This window comes from Mustela lutreola, chromosome 6 (genome assembly GCF_030435805.1).
Source record: "Mustela lutreola isolate mMusLut2 chromosome 6, mMusLut2.pri, whole genome shotgun sequence".
NCBI lineage: Eukaryota > Metazoa > Chordata > Mammalia > Carnivora > Mustelidae > Mustela > Mustela lutreola.
In genome coordinates this window covers 81542748-81564236 of record NC_081295.1, presented here as the reverse complement: position 1 = coordinate 81564236, position 21489 = coordinate 81542748, and the positions used below count along the sequence as shown (strand labels likewise).

Below are 21489 nucleotides of genomic sequence, written 5' to 3'. Positions count from 1 at the left end.
GGCACAAGGAGAGGAAGAGGAGAAGCATACTCTCCACTGAGCACAGAGCCCCATGCTGGTTTGATCCTAGGACCCAACGTGGAGACAACGACCTGAATCTAAACTAAAAGTCGGAAATTCAACCAACTGAACCACTCACAGACCTCCCTCTCACTATTTCTATGAAACACTGTACTGGAGATTCTGGAAAGGGCATCTAGGCCAAAAATGAAATAACAGGCATCCAGAAGGGGAAATGAAGAAGTAAAATTATCTTTATTTGTAGATAGCATAATCTTGCATATAGAAAATCCTAAAGAATCCACAAAAAATTATTACAACTAATAAATGAGTTCAGCAAATTTGAAGGACACAAAATCAATTTTAAAAAGTTGTATGCCTGTACATTTTATTTTTAAGATTTTATTAAGTTTTTTAAAAGATTTTTATTTATTTGACAGAGAGAAGCAGAGAGGCAGGCAGAGAGAGAGGGGGAAGCAGGCTCCCAGCTGAGCAGACAGCCTGATGCAGGGCTTGATCCCAGAACCCTGAGATCATGACCTGAGCCAAAAGGCAGAGGCTTAACCCGCTGCGCCACCCAGGACCCCTATTAATTTTTTTGTAGAGAAAATGAAAAGCGTGAGTGACCACAAGCAGGGGGAGACAGAGAAGCAGACTTCCTGCTGAGCAGGAAGCATGACATGGGGCTTGATCCCAGGACCCCAAGATCATGACCTGAGCTGAAGGCAGAGGCTTAACTGACTGAACCCCCTAAATGCCCCTACACTTTCAATGAGGAATGCAAAAATGTAATTAAGAAAATAATTCCATTACAATAGCATCAAAAAGAATAAAATACTTAGGATAAAGTACAAAGGATACTTAGGATAAAGAATAAATTTAACAACAACAAGAAGAACAAAACTTATACCCTGAAAACTATAAACACTGAAAACTAAGAACACTGTCCTGACTCTCCCCCTGTGGTAGCGCTTCCTCTGGGGGCCTCAGAGGACAGGCTCAGGCCCAATGCCTGCTGTGGCCTGGGCTCGCACATTCTTCCCCGAGGCCCAGTAAAACCGAACCCCAGTGAAACCCCAAGAAATTGAGGATGACTTAAGTAAATGAGAAGACACACATGTTCATTGACTGGAAGACTTAATATTGTTAAAATGACAATATTCCCCAAAGGGTTCTACAGATTCAATGCAATCCCTATCAAAATCTCAACTATCTTCTTTGTAGAAATTGACAAAGTGATGCTAAAATTCATATGGAAATTCAATGAATCCCAAGTAGCCAACATAATCTTAAAAAAGAACAAAGTTGGAAGACTCACACTTCCTGACTTCAAAACTTACTACAAAGCTACAATAATCAAGACAATATGGTGATGGCGTAAGGATACAGACCAACATAACAGAACTGATTGTCCAGAAACAAACCCATACTTTTATGGTCAATTCATTCTTGGGAGAAAGAACAGTCTTTTCAAGTTATACTGCTGGGAATTTAGACATCCACATGCAAAAATATGAATTTGGACCCCTACTTCACATCATATACAAAAAATAATTCAAACTGGGTCAAAGACTTAAATATAAGATGCTTAAAGTATAAAACTCTTAGAGGTAAACTATGCTAAAAGTATAAAACTCTTAGAGGAAAACTACCCAACAATTCCACTTTGGGTATTTATCTGAAGAAAACAAAAACATTAACTAGAAAAGATACATGTATTACCATGTTCACTGCAGCATTATTTACAATAGCCAAGACATGAAAACAACCTGTTGACGGATAAATAAATAAACTGTAGTATATAAACACAATGGAATATTATTTAGCCATAAAAAAGGATGAAATCTTGCCATTCACAACAACAGGGATAACCCTTGAGGGCACTATGTTCAGCAAAATTAGTCAGAGAAAGAAAAATACTACATGATCTCTCTTACTTGTGGACTCTAAAAAAGTTCATAGATACAGAGAATCAAGCTCATAAAATAACAGATAGATTGGTGGTTGCCAAACTAAATTGGTATGGAGGGAGAAATGAGTGAGCTGTTTTTTGTTCTGTTTTGTTTTTTAGTTTAAATACATTGACTATTTTAATTTAAAAAAACTTTAAAAAATGAAACTATTAAAATCCTTGAAGAAAACAGAAATAAAGTAAATGTATAAAATGCTTCATGTAAATAAAATAGGTGTAAATCTTCATGACCTTTGATTATAATGGCAGTGTTTTCAAAAAGTGACACCAAAAGAAAACCAAAAAAACCAAAATAAATTTAAAAAGAAAAGCTAAATAGATGAATTGGACTTTGTCTAAGTTATAAGCTTTTGGGCAGCTAAGGCTACCAACGACCAAAAAAAAAGGAAAAAACCCCTCACAGAATGGCAGAAAAATTTTCTGAAACAGATATACAAGTCTCTGAAAGTCTCTAATAAGAGAATTGCATTTAGAATATATAAAGAACTTGTGCTCCCTTTGGCAGCGCATATACTAGAACATATAAAGAACTCTTACAACTCAATAAGAAAAAGGCAAAAACCCAATTGTTCAAATGACCAAAGGGTCAGAACAGACATTTCTCCACAGAAGATACACAAATAGCCAATAAGCAAACAAAAAATTCTGAACAGCTTTCGCCATCAGGGAAATATAAGTCAAAATACAATGAGATACCACCTTCACCACATACCACCCATGGCTGTCATCAAAAAGACATAATAAGCACTGGCGTGGATGGGGAGAAATTGGAACACTCACACATCGTTAGTGGGAATGTAAAATTGCGTAGTCACTTTGAAAAACAGCTTGGTAGTTCCTCAAAAGGAGTTATCATATGACCCGGCAACTCTACTCTTAATTAAGCATGTAACCAAAGGAATGGAAACATAGGTCCTATACAAAAATTTGTACACAAATGTTCATAGCAGCATAGCTGTTACTTAAAAAAAAAAAAAATACTGTGTAATTATACTGGTGTTCTTAAAAGTAGATTCTTTATATGCTGGATTCAAGGCTTTGGCAGGCACAGATTCTACCAACCTAAAATCTGTCAGTTCCCTATTAGTTCATTTATTTGTGAAACTTTCCCCCTTCCTATCCTTTCCAGTTTTTGGCCTTTTCCACACGACCCTGCATATGAGGCCTCCAATCTCACAAGCCTCATCAAGCGAGGCTCCATCTGATGCTGATGGTCTCTATAGTAACCAACTAGAAATGCTGCTATGCTTAGCAGTGGCTTTGTGCAAGCAGTGCTCTAGCCCAGAGAGGTTTTAAAAACCTGAGTCCTTTCTTGACTTACCACGGATTTCCCCTGATATGGGGAAAAGAGAGCATCTGATGAGTGAGAGAAGTGGAGGGTTAAAGAGAAAAGGATTGAATGTAAAACACGAAAGATGGATAAGTGGAGACTGAGTTCAAGAGAAAAATGAATTTAGAAGGAGCTTCGTTTATTAAAGGGGTAAGAACACATGGTAAATAACTAGATACAAGAAATAGAAAATAATTATTAAGCACTTCCATTCATATTCTTCTGGTCAGAAACACTATAATGATATTAACATCTCAACAAACTGTCAACAACAAACAGAATTATGGTGCTTCAGAAAGCTGACTGATGTCACTGATAGCTATCCAAAGGGTGTTTTACAGTGGAGTCCAGTTATGGATAAGGGATCAGACATCGTTTATATCTTCAACAAATCTGTAACATAATGATGGATGGCAGTGAACACAAAATAGTGAAAATGTTATTAATGAGGTGGAACACAGAATGGGGGAGAGGAGTCATACTTCATGTAACAAATACGGAAACCTCCAAAAAAGTATAGCAAGGCATTCTAGGATATGTAGGTCCATCCTCCCCTACATATCCCTTTTGCAACAGGAGGCTTGACCTTCTTGAGCCTCAAGGGGGAGACTCCCATAGCTTTGCCTTGACAAAAAAGTCTCCTCTCACTCTCTATATAGTTATAGTATATACCTGCGCTAACCTCTTTCATGGAACTGTATTCCTCAAGAGTTCATTAATCAAGACACTACTACAGTGTCTGCCAGCCTATGGGTTCTTCCAGGAAATGATACCAATTGCTTTTTCTACACATAGAGGCCACTTTAAATATCTGACAGAGGAAAGAGAATGGAGAAGCACTAGGTCAGAAATTAAAGGAACAGGTTTCTGAGCACCTGTGTCTTCATTTGTTATGTGGGAATGATAATACATTACCCTCTTACCATACCAGGATGTTTTGAGGCTTAAAAACAGGTTATTTAAAAATTCTTTACAAATGATAAAAAAGCATACCATATATATATACATACATATACATATGTATACATATATACTATACACACATACACACATGTACACACATAGCCTTTATTGTGATATCCTATTTTGCCTCCCACAGAACTTTAATAACTGGTTAAAGTTCCATCTAACATGTTCTATTCTATACCCTACTCACTTGATTACATAGTTATCTTTCCAGTAAAGTCTATATATGTTTAGTCTTTGACTATGCACAGACATGAACACAATTTCACATAATAAATGCTCTCTCTATATAGTTATTAAAATCATTACTGTAGTATTTATTCCTTTTAGAAATGTAAATGCCAACAAATCTTGACATTCTACATTTATACAGAAAATCTTATATAAAGCTATCATTAAGGGACGCCTGGGTAGCTCAGCTGATTAAATGTCTACCTTCAGCTCGAGTCATGATCCCAGGATTCTGGGATTAAGTCCTGCATCAGGCTTCTTCCTTAGCAGGGAGCCTGGTTTTCCCTCTGCCTGCTGCTCCCACTTCTTGTACTCTCTGACAAATAAATAAATAAAATCTTAAAAATAATGAATAGAACTATCATTAAATTTTGACATCCTACAACTAATAAATAATTGGGAGCCCTTTAAACTAATTAAAGATCATAGTACGACAAGACTTACATGAGATTTTTTTTTTTTTAATGAGGACAATAATGCAAATGTCTCTTTAAAGAGAATTAAATGCAGGACTAATATAATTACCCCAGGTGGAAATCCAGGATTTGAACAAAAGCAAGAGGTTAGCACTTCCATTCCTATGATAACTTCTGCAGCAGGCAGGAGCTGAGACTTGATTTAAATCTGTTATAATTCATTTTAATTCAATATTTTAATTTAATTCAATTTAACTCTAGTTCATTTTAATTCACTCTTTTCATCTTGTTTTGTAGGTGACCTCAATTTAACTTCAAGTTTAGGATTCTTAGAAGCCCTCCGCAGAGCAGCTTTGGAGCAAGGAAGAAAGCTGCATCTTGTCCCTTCAGATTTTAATTTGTATGCCCAACACCGGTAGGTACTTTCTCTGAATAGCTGTGGCATACCACTCCATACCCTGCCGCAACCTACTGCCATAGCTAAATGATCACTTCATTTCACACCACAGAAAGCACTTGATAACAGACCAATAACTGGATTAAATAAACTGAGATTGCCAAACAAGCCTAACCGTGAGGGCAAATAATTATAGCTGTATTCTTTTGTTAGGATGACCATAACAAAATACCAGCTTGGATAGCTTCAACAATGTAAATGTATTTTCTCACAGTTTTGGAGGCTAGAAGTACAAGATTAAGGTGTCAGTAGGGTTGGTTTCTTTTATAGCCTCTCTTTGGCTTGCAAATAGTTGCCCGCCTTCTTCTTCTTCTTTTTTTTTTTTTAAACCCTTATTTTCTCTACCCCATCCTTTCTTTCTTCCCTTCAAATCACTTAATTTTTTTAACATCTTAATTTTATTTTACTTTTTTTCATGTTCCGAGTCATTGTTTATGCACCACACCCAGTGCTCCATGCAACATGTGCCCTCCTTAATACCCATCACCAGGCTCACCCATCCCCCCACCTCCCTCCCCTCCATAATCCTCAGTTTGTTTCACAAGAGTCCACAGTCTCACTGTGTCCTCAACATGGTCTTTTCTCTGTGCATGCTACCTTTGGTGTCTCTTTTTATGTCCAAATTCCCTCCTCTATAGGGATACCAGTTAGACTGGATTACAACGCACTTTAAGGAACTCATTTTAACTTAACTGTCTCTTTAATGGCTTTATCACCAAATACAGTCACATTCTGAGGTACTGGAGAGTTAGGGCTTCAACATATGAATGGGGTGGGGGGGGGATACAATTCAGCCTATAACAATAGCTAACTAACTAGGTTCATTTATCTCTGAGAGGCACTAATTTAGGCTTTGTTCATCTTGGAACCCAGACCATCTCTTTCAGCCATCCTCTTCCTGCACTTAAACTGTACAGACAGAAGCAATTTTGGAGATTATGTTCTATGCAGCTCTCCATCACATGGGTCCCCTTGGGTACTTAAAAAATGAAGACACTCATGGTGCCTCATCAGTTGCAATATGGTTAGCTGCCTGAGTCACCAAAAAGTTGTCCAGCAAGAAATCGTATGGATTGTCTCAGAAACCAGTGACGCTTTTGCAATTTTTTTCCCTCCAGGAGACACCAGCTCACTTTGAAACATGCCATGGCACATCTGGGAATCCCTCTGACCTTTCTTGTAAAGTACTGTCAACGGTGAGGAAAGAAACTACTGGAGAAAGTGCTCAAAGGCTCTTTAATGTTTTCAAGGAGCAATAATAAAAGAGCTAGGACAGGCAACATAAGAGGCCCAGAGCCAATACTTGCAGCTTTCAGTGGACTATTAAGGAGGGTCATTTCCCCCTTAAATACTATTGTATATGACATGTTAAACAAAAGGTTTAAAAGAAATAAGCCAAACTAGTGGTATCCAGGTTGATCTTTTCAGTTGAGGCATCAAGTTTCATGGAAGATGTACCTTATTATGACATACTTATGGTCAGACTGCAAAATACACTTTATTTTACCAAGCTTATAACGTCATTTTTATAAAGTAAATTAGAATCTCCTCTTAAAAGTGCCTGTGAAATCAGAAAACTGTATACACCATTCTCAAGGGAGTCATGTTTTCATCTTCAAAAGGCCATTTATCTTACATATCTAGTGTAACTTAACAGCATACAGCAACTAACACTTCATTTTGGCTAGTGTAAAAACCAGCAATATTAGGAGATAAGAGAAAATACAGTTTATCAGTCACAAATAATCTGCATCTATCACCACACTAAGATTCAATCTATTGCACATAAACAATTGGCCTTGAAGAAACTTTTCTGGTAGATCCTAGCTTACTGTTTAATTCATTGCCAATAAAATAAGTACCCCTGCTCTAAGTAGTTTTCCTAAATATGGGGAGGCCTAGTATTACCTGTGCCATATAAACTTTCAAAAGACCAGCAGATAAAAGAAATCACATCAACAGCAACCTACTTAAGTATGCACAATGCCCAAAGAATGACAACTCAAAATTCTGGGCACTATATTAAGAAACAACTCTTTCAGCATAGATGATACTTAAGAAATAATACTTTCTCTGAATTTAATTAGCCAAGGTCATTGGTTTCACCGAAAACAATGAAGAAAAAAATAATGGTTTATGAACAGCATGTATTAAAAGAAATCTTTATGACTCTCTTACTAGGTAAACAAATTGTTCAACAGCCCCACAAATGTGTTAAAACGTCTCCCTTTCCCCACAATAGTAGTCAAAGAGCCTAAATGAATCCACATGAATGCCAATGAATCAAGCAGACTCCTCAAAACTTGTTTGTGGTGCCAAAAATTGTTACTAACGGTTTAGGTCGTAAATTTTTTGAAAATCACATATCCTGGTATGCTGCTGTGTCTTTACTCTTCCTTTCCCTTTCTTATCGTATTTTTTGCCCTTTGGTTTCCTGACACTTCCATTTTCTCTTTTTATGCTCCTGTTATGCTCAGCAAACGACAGAAACCTGGGGTGTAACTGATCACATCTCTAGCAATCTTTTTCTTATTCTAGGGCTTCCGAGATTAAAACGGGAGACCCAGGTGGTGCCCAAATATTACCTATTCAGATCTTCCAAGCAAAGTGTGCGTGGAAAAGCCTCTCTTCACCCTTCATTTTGTGTCTATTTAACTTAAGGCACTGTAGTGCCCAAACGCAGATATTGACCAAGAATTAGGTTTCCAAAATGGCTTTGCTCCTTTCGAGCTGGCATGAGGTCTATAAAACACAATTTATTTCCACTGCAACCAACCCTTCCCTTTACCCCAAATGTTACCCTGTACGGAGACAGCTGAACCTAACCCCGTGTAGTCAACCGAATCACGGCTGCTAAATTGAGTAGGGAAACGGCATAGCCGTTGGACTGATGTAAAAAGAGCGTTAAAAGGAAAAAAAAAAAGAAGAGAAAAAACACACCCCAAGCAGAAACCACACGAAGCCAAAACCCGAGGGGCGGGCGTCGCCCACAATCCCGCCGTCCCGCTGCCTCGCCGGCCGCGAGCACGCCTCCCCGCCACAGCCACGCCTCCTCCGACCCCCGCCCCGCCCCGCCGCGGCCACGCCCGACGTGAGGCGCGGGAGCCGCCGGGCCGGGGGCGGGGCCTGCGCCGCCCCTCCCCCCCGCCGCCGCCGCCGGCGGCCTCCGCGCGGGCCTCCCAGCCCGTATTCCACTCACTTTGTTCTCCGCCTTTGTCCTAATCCACACCAGCAGGTGGAGCCGCAGTTAAAGTTTCCGAGTCCATTCCGGGAGCGGGAGCCCATCTTGCTCGCCGCCGAGGCCCTCGCTGGAGGAGGAGGGTCAGAGCTCGGGTGCAGCCAATCGCGGGCAACGCTGCTAGTTATCAGAGCAGAATGGGCTGTAGTTTAGTGAAATAGGAAAGCTGCAAAACACTGTGGAGTGCTCCCGTGTAAATAAAAAGAGGAAAAAAAAGTTTCTCAAGTCGCCGCTGCACGACGTCGGGCAGGCGCCGGGGCGGGGGTCTGCGCTCTCCCGAGCGGCCGCGCGCTGGACTTTATTGTGCCGCAACAAGCCCCCGTTCCCATTGTTTGTGCTTTTTTCAAAATATGGCAAAGGTTCAGGTGAACAATGTAGTGGTGCTGGATAACCCTTCTCCTTTCTACAACCCGTTCCAGTTCGAGATCACCTTCGAGTGCATCGAGGACCTGTCTGAAGGTGAGTCGGGCGCCCGCCCGCCGCCGGGCTGTCAGTTGCGGGCTGCAGACGTTGAAAGTTTCCCGGGCCCGGCCTCGCGCGGGCGGCCGGTGCTCGGCGCCGGACGGGCGGCGGGCTCGGCTCTGCGGAGGGAAACTTGAAGTTGATGGACGACGGCCGCCGAGGCGCGCGCGGCGTTCGGCCGCAGCCGGGGCGCCTGCCGTGGCTCAACTTGCGAGGAACTTGTTCAAGCGGAGGTAGCCATGTTGTCAGCTTTGTCTGGCGGGCGGGCGGTTCGCGAGACCCGCACTCGCGCCCGCGGCGCCGGCCGGGGGTTGCGCCGGACTGGCCCCGCGCCGCGAACGGCCTCCGCGGCCCCGGCACGGAGGCTGGGAAGGGAGAGGCATGTGTGTGGTCGCGCCGGCGAGTTAGCAGCGGAGCCATCTTACCAAGAGTAGAGAATTGGGCCACCGACCCCGGCGTCACGACGCCTCCTCTCCGCGCCGCGGGTGACGAACACGGCGCCCCGCCTGCCCACCTTCCTGCCCCCGAGGGACAGGCAAATCCATTTTTAGAGCTTACGCCGGAGTTGCCCCACTCTCTGGGGTGGCCGTGCCTGGCCGCTCCGGGGAGGAAAGCGAGGCTGCCCTCACGCTGATTTCTGGCTTCCTGGACCAACCAACGGGGGAGGCGGGCGCAGGCTCGGCCCCTCGGAGCCGCGGGCCGGGCGCCGGCGCTCCCCGGGGACGGCGGGTGCTCCCCCGCGGCACTCCCCGGCCGGCGCCCGGGATGCTCGGGGCGCCCGGGGATGCTGGCGCTCAGGCTCGCCCAGACCGGCACGGACTCCTGTTCGTAATGACGGAAACCACCTCTCCTCCCTCTCAGGAAGAAAAATACTACTAAGCTAGAAAGTTACATTTAACCCAAGAGCAGAAATAAGTAAATCACTGAAATAATTTCCAGGACTTAATCACTGGCTTCTCAGTAGTCTGAGAGACTTTTCTTCAAGAACGTGTTGAAATCTAATTAAAATAACTCCACATCCAAACACCCTGAGCATAAAACACAAAAGTGGGCTAGGAAATAACAGGTAAAGTCCTGATAGCAATGCAAATATTTTTACAATTTTTTCTAGGTTCGTTTTAAGGACTCCAAAGATATTTTTTTAAAGTGCAGTAGTAAATATTTAGAAAGCTAAAACTTGCCACGGTTTTTATCTTTGCCCTTAGATTTTATTAATCCAGTGCTTTCCTTTTAAATTTGAGAAGAAAAAAATTCCACTTCATCAGTGATCATTTTACAGTTAAATAGCGGACATGCTTATTTGAAGTTATAAGTATGTTTAACAAAAATGCATTTAAAATTACGCTAATCATGGTATATAAAGTATTTCACTTAAAAATTCGTTCTTAATCTCTGCAAAATATATTTTATGTAGGGTGTCCAAAGTTTTAAGAATATAAAAGCAAGACCTGCTTATTGAAATAAACTTTTAAAAAGTTGTACATACATTTATAAAGTAACAGTCCTCTGTACTCAGATGCTTTCCACCATCACCTGTAATTAACACTTTAATCTGTGCTCTTCCAAGAAGTATTAATGCATACATAAGACATATATGCATATATGTGTCTTATGTGTATGCCATATTTTAAAAGACAGTTCATTTATTAAACTAATTTCTATTAGGCCACTGATAATAAAATTAAAGGGGATTTTTCTTATTACTCTGAAACCATTTGATTACTTTCCCAGAGTACTACTATAATCATTTCAGCTACCAGGTCAATTTTTCATACCCAGCAGTAAGTTTTCCTTTTTATTGCCAATTATATATAAAAATGGGCAAATGCAAGAGAAACCACTGATCAGTCCATTCCAACCCATTCCAACATACTATATGATTTAAGCTTTACACGTTCTTCAAATTATAGGTATTTCTCAAATGCGGCCTTGCATTTTTTGAGAGCCAGTTTTGGACAAGGATGATAGATGACTTAGGATGTTACAGGGCTTTGACATTGCATGGTTGAAACCCACCATTCATTTAGAATTGTTCCCATTTTTAACTGGCATCTATTCAGAACTTAGCTGAATCATGTCAGAGTTTTTATGATACTAGTATCAACAATACACTTACTTCCACTTTTATACCTCTTTCTAGGGCACCTATACTGGTTATTTAGCATTTTTCAAAAGAGTTTAAGCTGAGTCATACTGAAGCTGCAAAGGAATCTTTCAAAAAGGTGCAATGCTTGTGTACTCCACCTAGAGGCTATGTGGATTAAGGAAATTAGTTTATTTAATAAAAACTTATAAGTTCCATACTTTTATATTGCAGTTCTTTAAAAAAAAAAAACTATACTTAAAAGGAAACTACAGAATATTCTGAAGAGAAATTTTCACTTCATAATTTTGTCTTAAATTCCAAGCCAGAGGTTGGCCACCATTTTACATGCTTAAACTTGATGGAAGACCCAGGATGTGTTTGATCTGATGTCGCCAAACTTGTAAAAGTTTTGATTGACCTTCATGCTAATCTTAGGCCCTCTGGAAACTGTTGATTCTTGGTTTCTCTAACAAAATGGAGCCATTAAGTTGATCAAGATCAATAATTCTAAGCTACTGTCAGCTAAACCCTTACAATGTACCAGAATTGAACGTGGTGTTTCGTCTTTTTAAACTTCAGGCTTGTTCTAATTCCCAAAGATTACATACTTTACACTCTCACCACATACCTTACCAAGTACGGTAATTAGTTTAAAATTCCCTTGGTGACTTCCCTCACTTCCAACCATAATTGCAAATACTTGCAGTTGGGGTTACCATGATTAAGTGAAACAATTAGTTAACTTTTTAAATAAATAAATAAACCCCAACAGATAACCTGTGTATTTGATTCTATCCCTTCTCTTCCTTTGTATACAGGGGACAGGGGGATGAAAGGAGAGTTTAAAAAAAAAAAAGAATAAAACAACCGATGCTAATTTATAAATAAATTATTGATCATTTTAAAGTCAGTAGCTACAGCAAGGATCTCATTAGCATAAAAATTAAGGTACAGGTGTTCACTGAGTTACAGCCTGTGCTCCTTAAGGTAGATTATCTTTCCATGGCCTCTGTCTGCACCCATCTCCCTCCCCAACCCCCCCCACACAGTTAAGTTCCTTTATCCCACTATTCATTTGAGAGCCAGAAACAGAAGAATTATTTCCTAGTTTTGGTTTTGGAAGGAGCCCAGGCTTTGAAGTTGCAGAAACAACTTGGGTTCTGATTCTTCGGTTTGGTGAATTTGGGTAAATTACTTAGCTTCTTGGGGACTCAGCTTCCTTGTTTAAATAATAGTATAATTAAATCTATATGATAAAGCTGGTGAGATTTAAATAACAGGGTGAAATTGACAAGACCAATGCCCAGCACAGAGTAGGTATTTTATAAGTATATAATTCTTGACTATGTTCCTATACCAGACCACAAATGCCTTATACTAATTACAAAGCCAAGAGGACTATGTGTATTCATACAAATAAATACTATGAAATGAACAAAATACAAAAACTGCAGGTGACAATTACCAGACTTACCCTCAATTGGCAAATTTAGTAGGTTTTCCACTCCTGTTGTAAGTTTGTCCACTTAGCTTCTGCATTTCCTACATCATTGATACCTATCTAGTAGAGATCTCAAACTTAACATGTCCAAAACTAATTCCTGGTTGTTTTTAATCCCTATTCCTTGCAAAAAAGGTGACTGACTTTTCCTGCCTTTATCTTCAAGATGTATCCAGAGCATGACTGCTTCTCATCCCCATGGCTACAATGTGGTCCAAGCTACCATCAGTTCTTGGCCTCAGTTGTTAAAAATATCCACCTGTTTCTTCCCTCATTGTCTTACAGTCCATGCTGAACGCAGGATCCACAATGATCCTTCTAAAATGAAAGCTGGATCATGTTATCTTTCCAATCAGAACCCTCCCAGTGGCTTCCCATGCTACTTATAAAAGAAGTCTTCAATGGCGGCCTTTAAAACTTTGCATAATCTGGCCATGCCCCTCACACCCAATCTGATGGTCAGTTATTTTCCCCTTTATTCAGTTTGCACCAACCCTGATCTCCTTGCTTTTTCTTTTTTTTAAGATTTTATTTCTTTGACAGAGAAATCACAAACAGGCAGAGAGGAGGCAGGCAGAGGGAGAGGGGAAGCAGGCTTCCTGCTGAGCAGAGAGCCCAATGTGGGGTGATCCCAGGACCCCACGATCATGACCTGAGCCAAAGGCAGAGGCTCAACCCACTGAGCCACCCATGCGCTCCTACTCCTTGCTTTTTCTTGAGCAAGCTAAGCATGCACCTACTTCTAAATATTTGCTATTCCTTCTAACTAAATACCCATATTGCTTCTTCATCTTTTAATCTTCATCAGCAAATAAATGATCTTGTGAGATGTCAGATGCAGGGAACTTGCATCTGGAAATGTGCTAGAAGATGGAAATATAAATGGGCTAGGACAGAGCCATGAAGTACCTCATAGGTCCTCAGAAAATGACTGCTTTCTTAGTAAGAGAATAGACCTAAAGGAGCTTTAGTAAACTGCAGTTTATCATACAATATGAATAAGTAGTATCTATTACTATTTCTCTTCTCTCTTTAGGGAACAAAAATACATACACAGTCACACAAAAATGGCAATACCACAGCAGCACTAAGTAGATTCTCAGTGTGTGACCTAGAAACACCCCTCTGGGAGTGCTGCCATGGCCTTGGTGTAGTGAATCCAAGAGGCAGGCTGCACAATGCTAAACACCTTAGGAGGACCAGAAGGTCTCAGAGGTGATCTGTATTTGCAATGGTCTTCCACCCCTTCTAAACAGGCGGCGGCTCCTTTAACGAACAGTTGCTTTACTCATCTCTGGGTTCTTGTAGCAGAGCACTCTATAAAAGGTGCTCAATGAAAACTGAATTACATAGAACAATGGCATAAAATGTCTTGGGTTGCACTTTAGTGTATCTTCCTCTTCTCCGCGTCTGTTCCTACTATCCGTACTCCTTATCAAGTGGTTATAAGGATCCCTGGTTTCCTCACCTACGATATAAAGCGGTGCAGTAGGGAAAAAACCCAACTGTGGCCCCTTTCACAGTTGATGAGCTGAAGCCCCTTATTTCTGAGCCACAAGGGAAGTTGGCTAATAATGATTTCCCCGCTTTGGAGCTATTTAATAATCTGGATCTGTGCAACATAATATGGGGCAGCCCTTCCAAAACGTGCTTAGTATTACTAGCTTGTTAAAAGATGACATAGGTAAAAAGTGTGTGTGTGGGGGGGGGTTCCATAGCCAAACAAACTTGGGAAATGCCGGATTAATGTTACTGGTGTTCTTTACTGAAGAAGTCTCACAACACGTACTCTGCCAGTGTGCTTTAGGAGTCCTCAACAGAAGGCTGTAGCATTTCCCAGTTTTGGGCCATGTTGTTTTGTTTGCTAGGAGCCCTGCCCAGGGACTAGTGTATCACAAAAGAACATTTTGAGCAAGTTTCTGGTAAGAAATAGAAGAATTTCATAAGGAGCAATTCCTTCCTGGATTTTCTGCCATGAGAAGCCAATTTTAGCAGCCAGTAAATGGCTTAAGTGAACATTAAAAGGGTCTTTGATGCCATCTTATAATGTAATTACTGAATATGAAATAATGTTTTGGTTTTTAACCCTAGACTTGGAATGGAAAATTATCTATGTGGGCTCTGCAGAAAGTGAAGAATACGACCAAGTTTTAGACTCTGTTTTAGTGGGCCCTGTTCCCGCAGGAAGGCATATGTTTGTATTTCAGGTAAGACTATTCTTGGTAAATATATATGCCAAATACATTTCTAAACTTTAATCTCATGGTCCTTATCCATTTCCTTGTCGGTTAAATCACTCTGCTTCTGCTGTATTCACTTTTTACCTGCTTCTGTTCTGCTGTGAGAGGTTGGTGTGCTGTCTACTCCAGAGTGTGCACAGAACTCAGTAAAGCTCCCAGTGTCCGGCACTTGCGGTGTTTAATTTGGGGCTCTGCCTCTGAATAGTCCTATAAGTATCAGACTTTCAGGGGGGCTGGCCAGCAGCCCAGTATAGGGATCCAAGTCATACTACAACTGGCATAGTTAGTATAGTAATATGCATCTTCAGTTTATGGTTTCAGCCAATTAGGAGTAATGATCACAAGAAAAACAACTTTCTTTCAGCATAATCAGTAATTGAGCTAGGTTAATAAGTAGATAGAGAGCTACTGCATAAACTTGAATCATTGGAATTAAGGCCCAGTGGTTTACTAAAGCATCTAATCTATACATAGTATAGAGGATTACTGTTACAAATCTACTGCTCTGTTTATTATTTGTTAGGGGAAATTCTAATACAAATTATGTTCTCAGGTATCACTGACAGTATTTGGGTCTGTGCCAAGGCTTTGGACACTGTCTTCTGTATTCAAAGTGTTACTTCTTTTAATCCATGTTAAATTGTTGTATAAAGCTATTCAGTCACTTCCGATTATCCATGCTTATTAGGAGATATTTGTAAGTAGCCCAAAGAGTAGCCATAGGTTGAAAACAAAATAAAAAACCACTTCACTTTGTTGCAAGTATTTCTACAAGAGTCCCCATCAGTTAAGTAGAACCCACTGAAAAGACCATCCAGAAAGAAAATTAACTCTTCCTATTCCTGACCTCCCCCCTCTTTTTTTTTTTTTTTTTTTTTTTTTTTTTTTCCATTTCATAGAAGGGACCAATTTAAGTTACTACTGTTGGTCAGCTAATCCCATCAGATATGAGCCAAGAATTATAAACATATGGTATCTCGGTCTCCTAGCCTTAGTGCCTTTTATTAAAAGCCAACAAATAATTTACTATGTTTAAACAAATGGTTAAATAAAGCTCAGATATATTAGTTCAAATCTACTGATTAAAAGTGCTGTTAAGCCGAGTTGGGTGAGTGCATAACCTTGGTGAAAGATGTGGGTACTAGAGAATGTGCAGAGGGAACCAATGCAATTACAGACCTTCTTCAGATCCTGGCTCCGTTGCTTATTAAACACGTGCGCCTTTAGACAGGCTCCCTAGCCTCGGTTAGTCACTCTATAGCCGTCTATAAAATGAGGATAATACCTAACCTCATTAGAATATTAGGAGGATTAAATGAGGAATAAAGTAGTTAAGTGCTATCACTGACAAATAATGCCCTACTCCTATTATTAGAACTAAATTTTTATTCTCTTAAGTTCTTGAAATTGTTACATAAAAGCAGCAGTATTTGCTTTAACCCACAAGCTTGGAAAACCTATACATCACTGATGATAATTCATGATGTGGTAAGAAACTTGGATTGACAGGTAGTGATACCCCTTTTTATGCTACCATAAAACCTGCAAATAAATCCCTTGGCTTTGAAACAAACCCTTAAATGACTTTTCTCTGTGTTTATGTTGTTAAGAACACTCTTAAGCTTTTGGCTTAGAGTGAATAACTTATTCAAAAATATTTCCCTCCAGTGATTTTCCAGTAGTTTTACATTGGTATCAGTGTTCATGTTGCCAAAAAGGACAGAGAAAGAAGCATGCGATTTAAATCAGATGGTCAGCCTGTACATTTACAGAATTCACCATGATCAGCGAAAAGAGACTAAAATACTGTTTTTGTCTTGTACTTTAAACAGACTGTCACAGTATTCTCCTGGTCTGCCATGAATAAACATACCTTTCACCTGAGTGTGCCAAAGCCTAGCAGGAAGATGTCCAGACATTTGCCTAGTAGTGCTGGTTGAAGTTAAAAATCTGTACCTATCACTTTATCCTAAGTGATCTGAGAGGCCTATGGGTTTTTCTACTTGAATATGAATTTGCTGAAGTTGAATCCTTTAGCAAAAAAGATTTAAAACACAAACATGGCTAGCACCAGTCTACTGAGGAGATGGGAAGCACTGTGAGGGGAAGGTTTCCATAGTAGTACTGAATTGCTTCTTTTTCCCATTCTCCACTCATTTCCAGGACATTAGAATCTCTTTGGGTAACCTGGAAGTAACTAGACCCCTCTGCAGGGAAGGGGGTACACAGGATCTTTAAGACAAACAGTATACTCTCAGGACAGGCCCTTAGTCCCCCTGCCAATCTCTCTCCAATTAGTCAGATTACTTCATGTCAGGAATTAAGTTAGAATAAATTTCAAAATACTAAGTATATACTGAGTGCCCAGAGCTATGCCAGACACGAGATTATAAAGATGAACTGGATAGAACTTCTGCTCAGTCCAGGCAAAGACTGAAGGGTAAACATATCTATTTAGGTTATTGGACATACATTAGTAGATGGGTGTCAAGTAATTTTAAGTGCAAAAACAGAGTATTATTAATTCTACCTTCTGAATCAGAAAGGGGTTTACTGGGGTCACCTGGGTGGTTTGGTTGGTTAAGTGTCCGACTCTTGATCTCAGCTCAGGTCTTGCTTTCAGGGTTTTGAGTTCAGGCCCTGTGCTGGGCTCCACACTGGGCATGGGGCCAACGGGCTTCACTAAGGATGTATTTCATACAAATTTAGAAAGATGAATTTTGTAGGATGTTAGGGAAGAAACTTACAGGTCAAAAGAACAGTATGTGCAAGGCACAGAGGCATGAAAGATTACCACTACATTTTAAAGAACTCTGTCTAATCCTAGAACAAGAGTAAGAGGTGTAGAATTAAAGGGAGTGTGAATGGTTGAAGACAAATTGTAAAGGGCCTTATAAATGAAGTTAAAGATCAGATTTTTATCTCTGAAATGGGAATAATCATCTGGAGTTTTTTAAACAGGTAAAGGAATAGGAATGGTTCTTTGCCTAGCTAATGTTGGCAGTAGTACAAACAGCAAGTGAGCTGGAAGATTCCAGTTAGAAAGTTATTCCAGTATTCCAGATAAGACATGAAGACATGAACTGAATCTTCAGATGAGAAATGTTGCAACAGGCTGGATAGGGGAGGTAGGGAAGAGAGGGTACTGAAATTCTTAGCCTATGTCAGTGTTTAAGCCTAGATAGATATTGTGTGCCTTTTGTAGCTCATCTGCATTTCGTATGCTCATCTGCATGCGGTAGATACACAATAATTACTATCTTTAATGATAATGACTTGATAGAGAATGTCAGTCGGGGGTGTTGCTAAGCTATAGCACTGGCTAAAGTATTCACCCAGGCACAGGGATGTTCTTTAATGTCCTGGCAAGAGTCAGCTGATCTGCTGGGATGAGCTCCATCCCTTCAGCACTCAGAATGGCTGCCTCAGGTCACAATCCCATGCCTCACTGTCACTATGCATCAGCCCAGGCCTCCTCCTCACCAGTCTCCTTAGTGCCTCTCCCTGCCATGGATGGAACCCTAGCCTTTGCCCATGCTGTTTGCCTTCTCTAGCTCACTTGCTTCACCTTCTGCATTCCTCAAGATTCAGCAGCTCGATTCAAAACATCATTAAGTATATCTTCTTAAACCAATCTTTACCTTGGTTCTATTTACGTAGTATGTGTGGTTTAAAAGTACACTATATTTTAGTGGCTATCAAAGTCATTCACAATAGATGATTAATATTTCTGAAAATCTGCTGTAGAGCTACTTCTATCCCATTTTCAGTCTTATGTTAATTTACTAGTAGAATATTTGTGCAAGGGTGGGAGAGGGTGTGAGAATATGTGTCCTGAGTGTAAGAGAGAAACCAGTATAAACATTTGCTGCCAGCAGGCTGTGTGGAGATCATTGAATATTTACTAATTTAGGTTTAAAAATTATGATTGGAAATTATGATAGAATCAACTAGACCATTGGCTTAATTGTTTGCTGTATTTTATAAAAAGTTTTATAATTGAGTATTGTATAATCCCATGAACTACCATACAGTTGGACTAGATTTATCTTCCTATAAAAGTAGTGAAGTTTTCAGGTGCCCAGAGTAATTAGCTATACTGTGGAGAAATATTCGAACTATATTTTCTGACTATAAGTCAATCTCAAAAATGAGCATTTGCCTTCCCAGTATGATTTCCAAGTTTTTGTTGTTTTGCCCTTAACTGACGGTGCTGAAGGTAACCAAAATGTGTCTTGCTTGCAGTTAACAGCCTTTTATGATGTGTTTCTTTTCTTTTTAAATTATTGTAGGCTGATGCACCTAATCCAGGACTCATTCCAGATGCAGATGCAGTAGGTGTAACAGTTGTGCTAATTACATGCACCTATCGAGGTCAAGAATTTATCAGAGTTGGCTATTATGTAAATAATGAATATACTGAGACAGAACTAAGGGAAAATCCACCAGTAAAACCAGACTTTTCTAAGGTAATGACGATTCCTTTTTCATTACTTTTACTATACTCTTTTTTAAAGTAGATGCCATTTCATAGTATATTATGAAAATAGCTTGGAGACAAAATAAATTTGACGTCCTTGTGCCAAATGGGCACACTAACTGTTTCATTTCCATACTTGACCTCAGACCCTACCTCCTGATGAATCATTAGTAATTAATGTTGGTCAGGCACTTTCAGAGTCTCTTATAGTTTAGAAAGTTGAAAGTGCCTCCTCTAAGAGATAGTAGTTTACAACTTTTTCTATGGCATTTCCCGTACATATGTATTAGAGATGAAACCAAAGGTCTTAAGTATCTCTGGTTTTGGAAAATAGCTTCTGAGTGAGAAGCTGAAACCTATGCTTCAGAATTACAGAGCCTCAGAAATACTTCCTATTTTATGATTTTTTTCATTGGGACCTGACAGTTTAGGAACTGGTGACTTATGTGAGATTGAACATAACACTCCCATCTGCCTGAGCATGCAAAAAAAAATTACATGGGAGTAGAATGGAATGTTCTTTCTGATAATGAGGCCGGAATATTAATCCTGGTATGGGACCTTCCAGTGACTCAATGTATTAGTTAACTATAAGGCACCTTGTATGGCAAAAAAAAAACTAGAAAAACTAGAATACTGTTTCTGAGAATGAACCATAATAATTAAAAGGTATGAAACCACTTATAATGAGAGTTGATATTTGGGGCAATTTTTATTTTCTTTGGAAATATTACTGAAGAGACACCGTATCAACCTAAAAAGCATACTAATTAGATAAAGCATCCTGTGAAGAATCCACCCTCAAGAAAGAAGAGATTGTCTCCCTTTTAAGAAACAGAAGTATAGAAGGGTTAGATACATTGTTGTTCAGTAAGAGAACTGGATGAATTCCTTCAGATCCTTCATTTCCTCTCCATTAGTCTAAAATATATATATATATATATGTATTTTTTTTTTTTTTGCTGTAGCCCTAGTCCTTGTGTATTAGTTATGTTTAAGGTGCTTTACTAAATTTTATGCCTTTGTATAAATTTTAGCCCTTTAGCAGTACTGATATAAAGAACCATTTGATTAAGCTCCTACTCATGTATATTTAACTTTCTTAATGTTGTCTGTTTATATATGTCCTTCTTCCTTTAGCTTCAAAGGAACATTTTGGCATCTAATCCAAGAGTTACAAGATTCCACATTAATTGGGAAGATAACACAGAAAAACTGGAAGATGCAGAGAGCAGTAATCCAAATCTACAATCACTTCTTTCAACAGATGCATTACCTTCAGCATCAAAGGGATGGTCCACATCAGAAAACTCACTAAATGTCATGTTAGAATCCCATATGGACTGCATGTGACCACCTGCCATCCCTTTAGTACAAATTAAGCTATAAAAACACACAGAACTATTTGAAATTCCGTAAGTACATAGTCAAGACACAATGTGAAGAATTTGTTTAAAAACATCCTGTAGAAAGTTTATAAGAAAACCAGTATTTGAGCAAATTGTGGAATATAAATACAACTATTTTTAAGTAATTTTTTTCTCTAATGTGTTATTTTATTTGTTCTGAAACTAATCTGATTAAAGCATATATATTATTTTCTTCTCTGCTATATGTAATTAAAGCACTTATAAAGAAAAATATAAACCATTAGACCAGGTTGTAAAGCTGTCTTAGCCTTTTGGACAATAATCTTTGGACCACTATTTTACTGGCCTTCAGAAGAACAAACTTCCGACTTCAACTAAAATGTTTCTTTCTGTGATAAATAGTTTGGTTTAATGTGAGGGGCAAATTTCCATTCTTTTTTGTCAATGTCCTTAAAGAAGGGATTTGAAGTCCACTATATGCTACCACGAACTTTAGGACCTGATTTTCTAGGCCACCTTGAAGCCTCTTATGGCAACTATTACACGGAATGTTAGACAGCATTCAGTTTAGTTTCTAAGATGATAACAAATGTGGTTAATTGTTCGTAAGGTCCTTTGTTTTATAACCATTTAGGACATCTGAATACTCCTTGAATCATCCATCATTTCTACCCAGTGACTTCAGCATGTCAAGAGCAGACATAAACGCGCTAAGTTTAAGAAAAGGATATTATAATGAC

At 39.5% G+C, this 21489-nt stretch overlaps 2 protein-coding genes across 6 annotated transcripts in view; one reads left to right on the top strand and one right to left on the bottom strand.

Annotated features, from left to right (window-relative positions):
* The window catches only part of MCM9 (minichromosome maintenance 9 homologous recombination repair factor), a 91566-nt gene that overhangs the window by 46442 nt on the left and 23635 nt on the right, over positions 1 to 21489 (bottom strand). The gene's annotated exons all lie outside the window — the stretch shown is intronic.
* Positions 8604 to 20976, top strand: ASF1A (anti-silencing function 1A histone chaperone). Its single transcript, XM_059177723.1, has 4 exons — positions 8604 to 9069; positions 14751 to 14866; positions 19192 to 19368; positions 20520 to 20976. The coding sequence occupies exons 1-4, from the start codon at positions 8961 to 8963 to the stop codon at positions 20730 to 20732; spliced, it is 615 nt and encodes a 204-aa protein (XP_059033706.1). The 5' UTR covers positions 8604 to 8960; the 3' UTR covers positions 20733 to 20976.

Excerpts from the sequence above, each read along its gene's own strand:
- ASF1A (XM_059177723.1), top strand. The coding sequence starts at position 8,961 with ATGGCAAAGGTTCAGGTGAACAATGTAGTGGTGCTGGATAACCCTTCT. Across the intron at positions 9,070-14,750 it reads CATCGAGGACCTGTCTGAAG|ACTTGGAATGGAAAATTATC; the intron begins GTGAGTCGGGCG and ends TTTTAACCCTAG. Across the intron at positions 19,369-20,519 it reads TAAAACCAGACTTTTCTAAG|CTTCAAAGGAACATTTTGGC; the intron begins GTAATGACGATT and ends TTCTTCCTTTAG.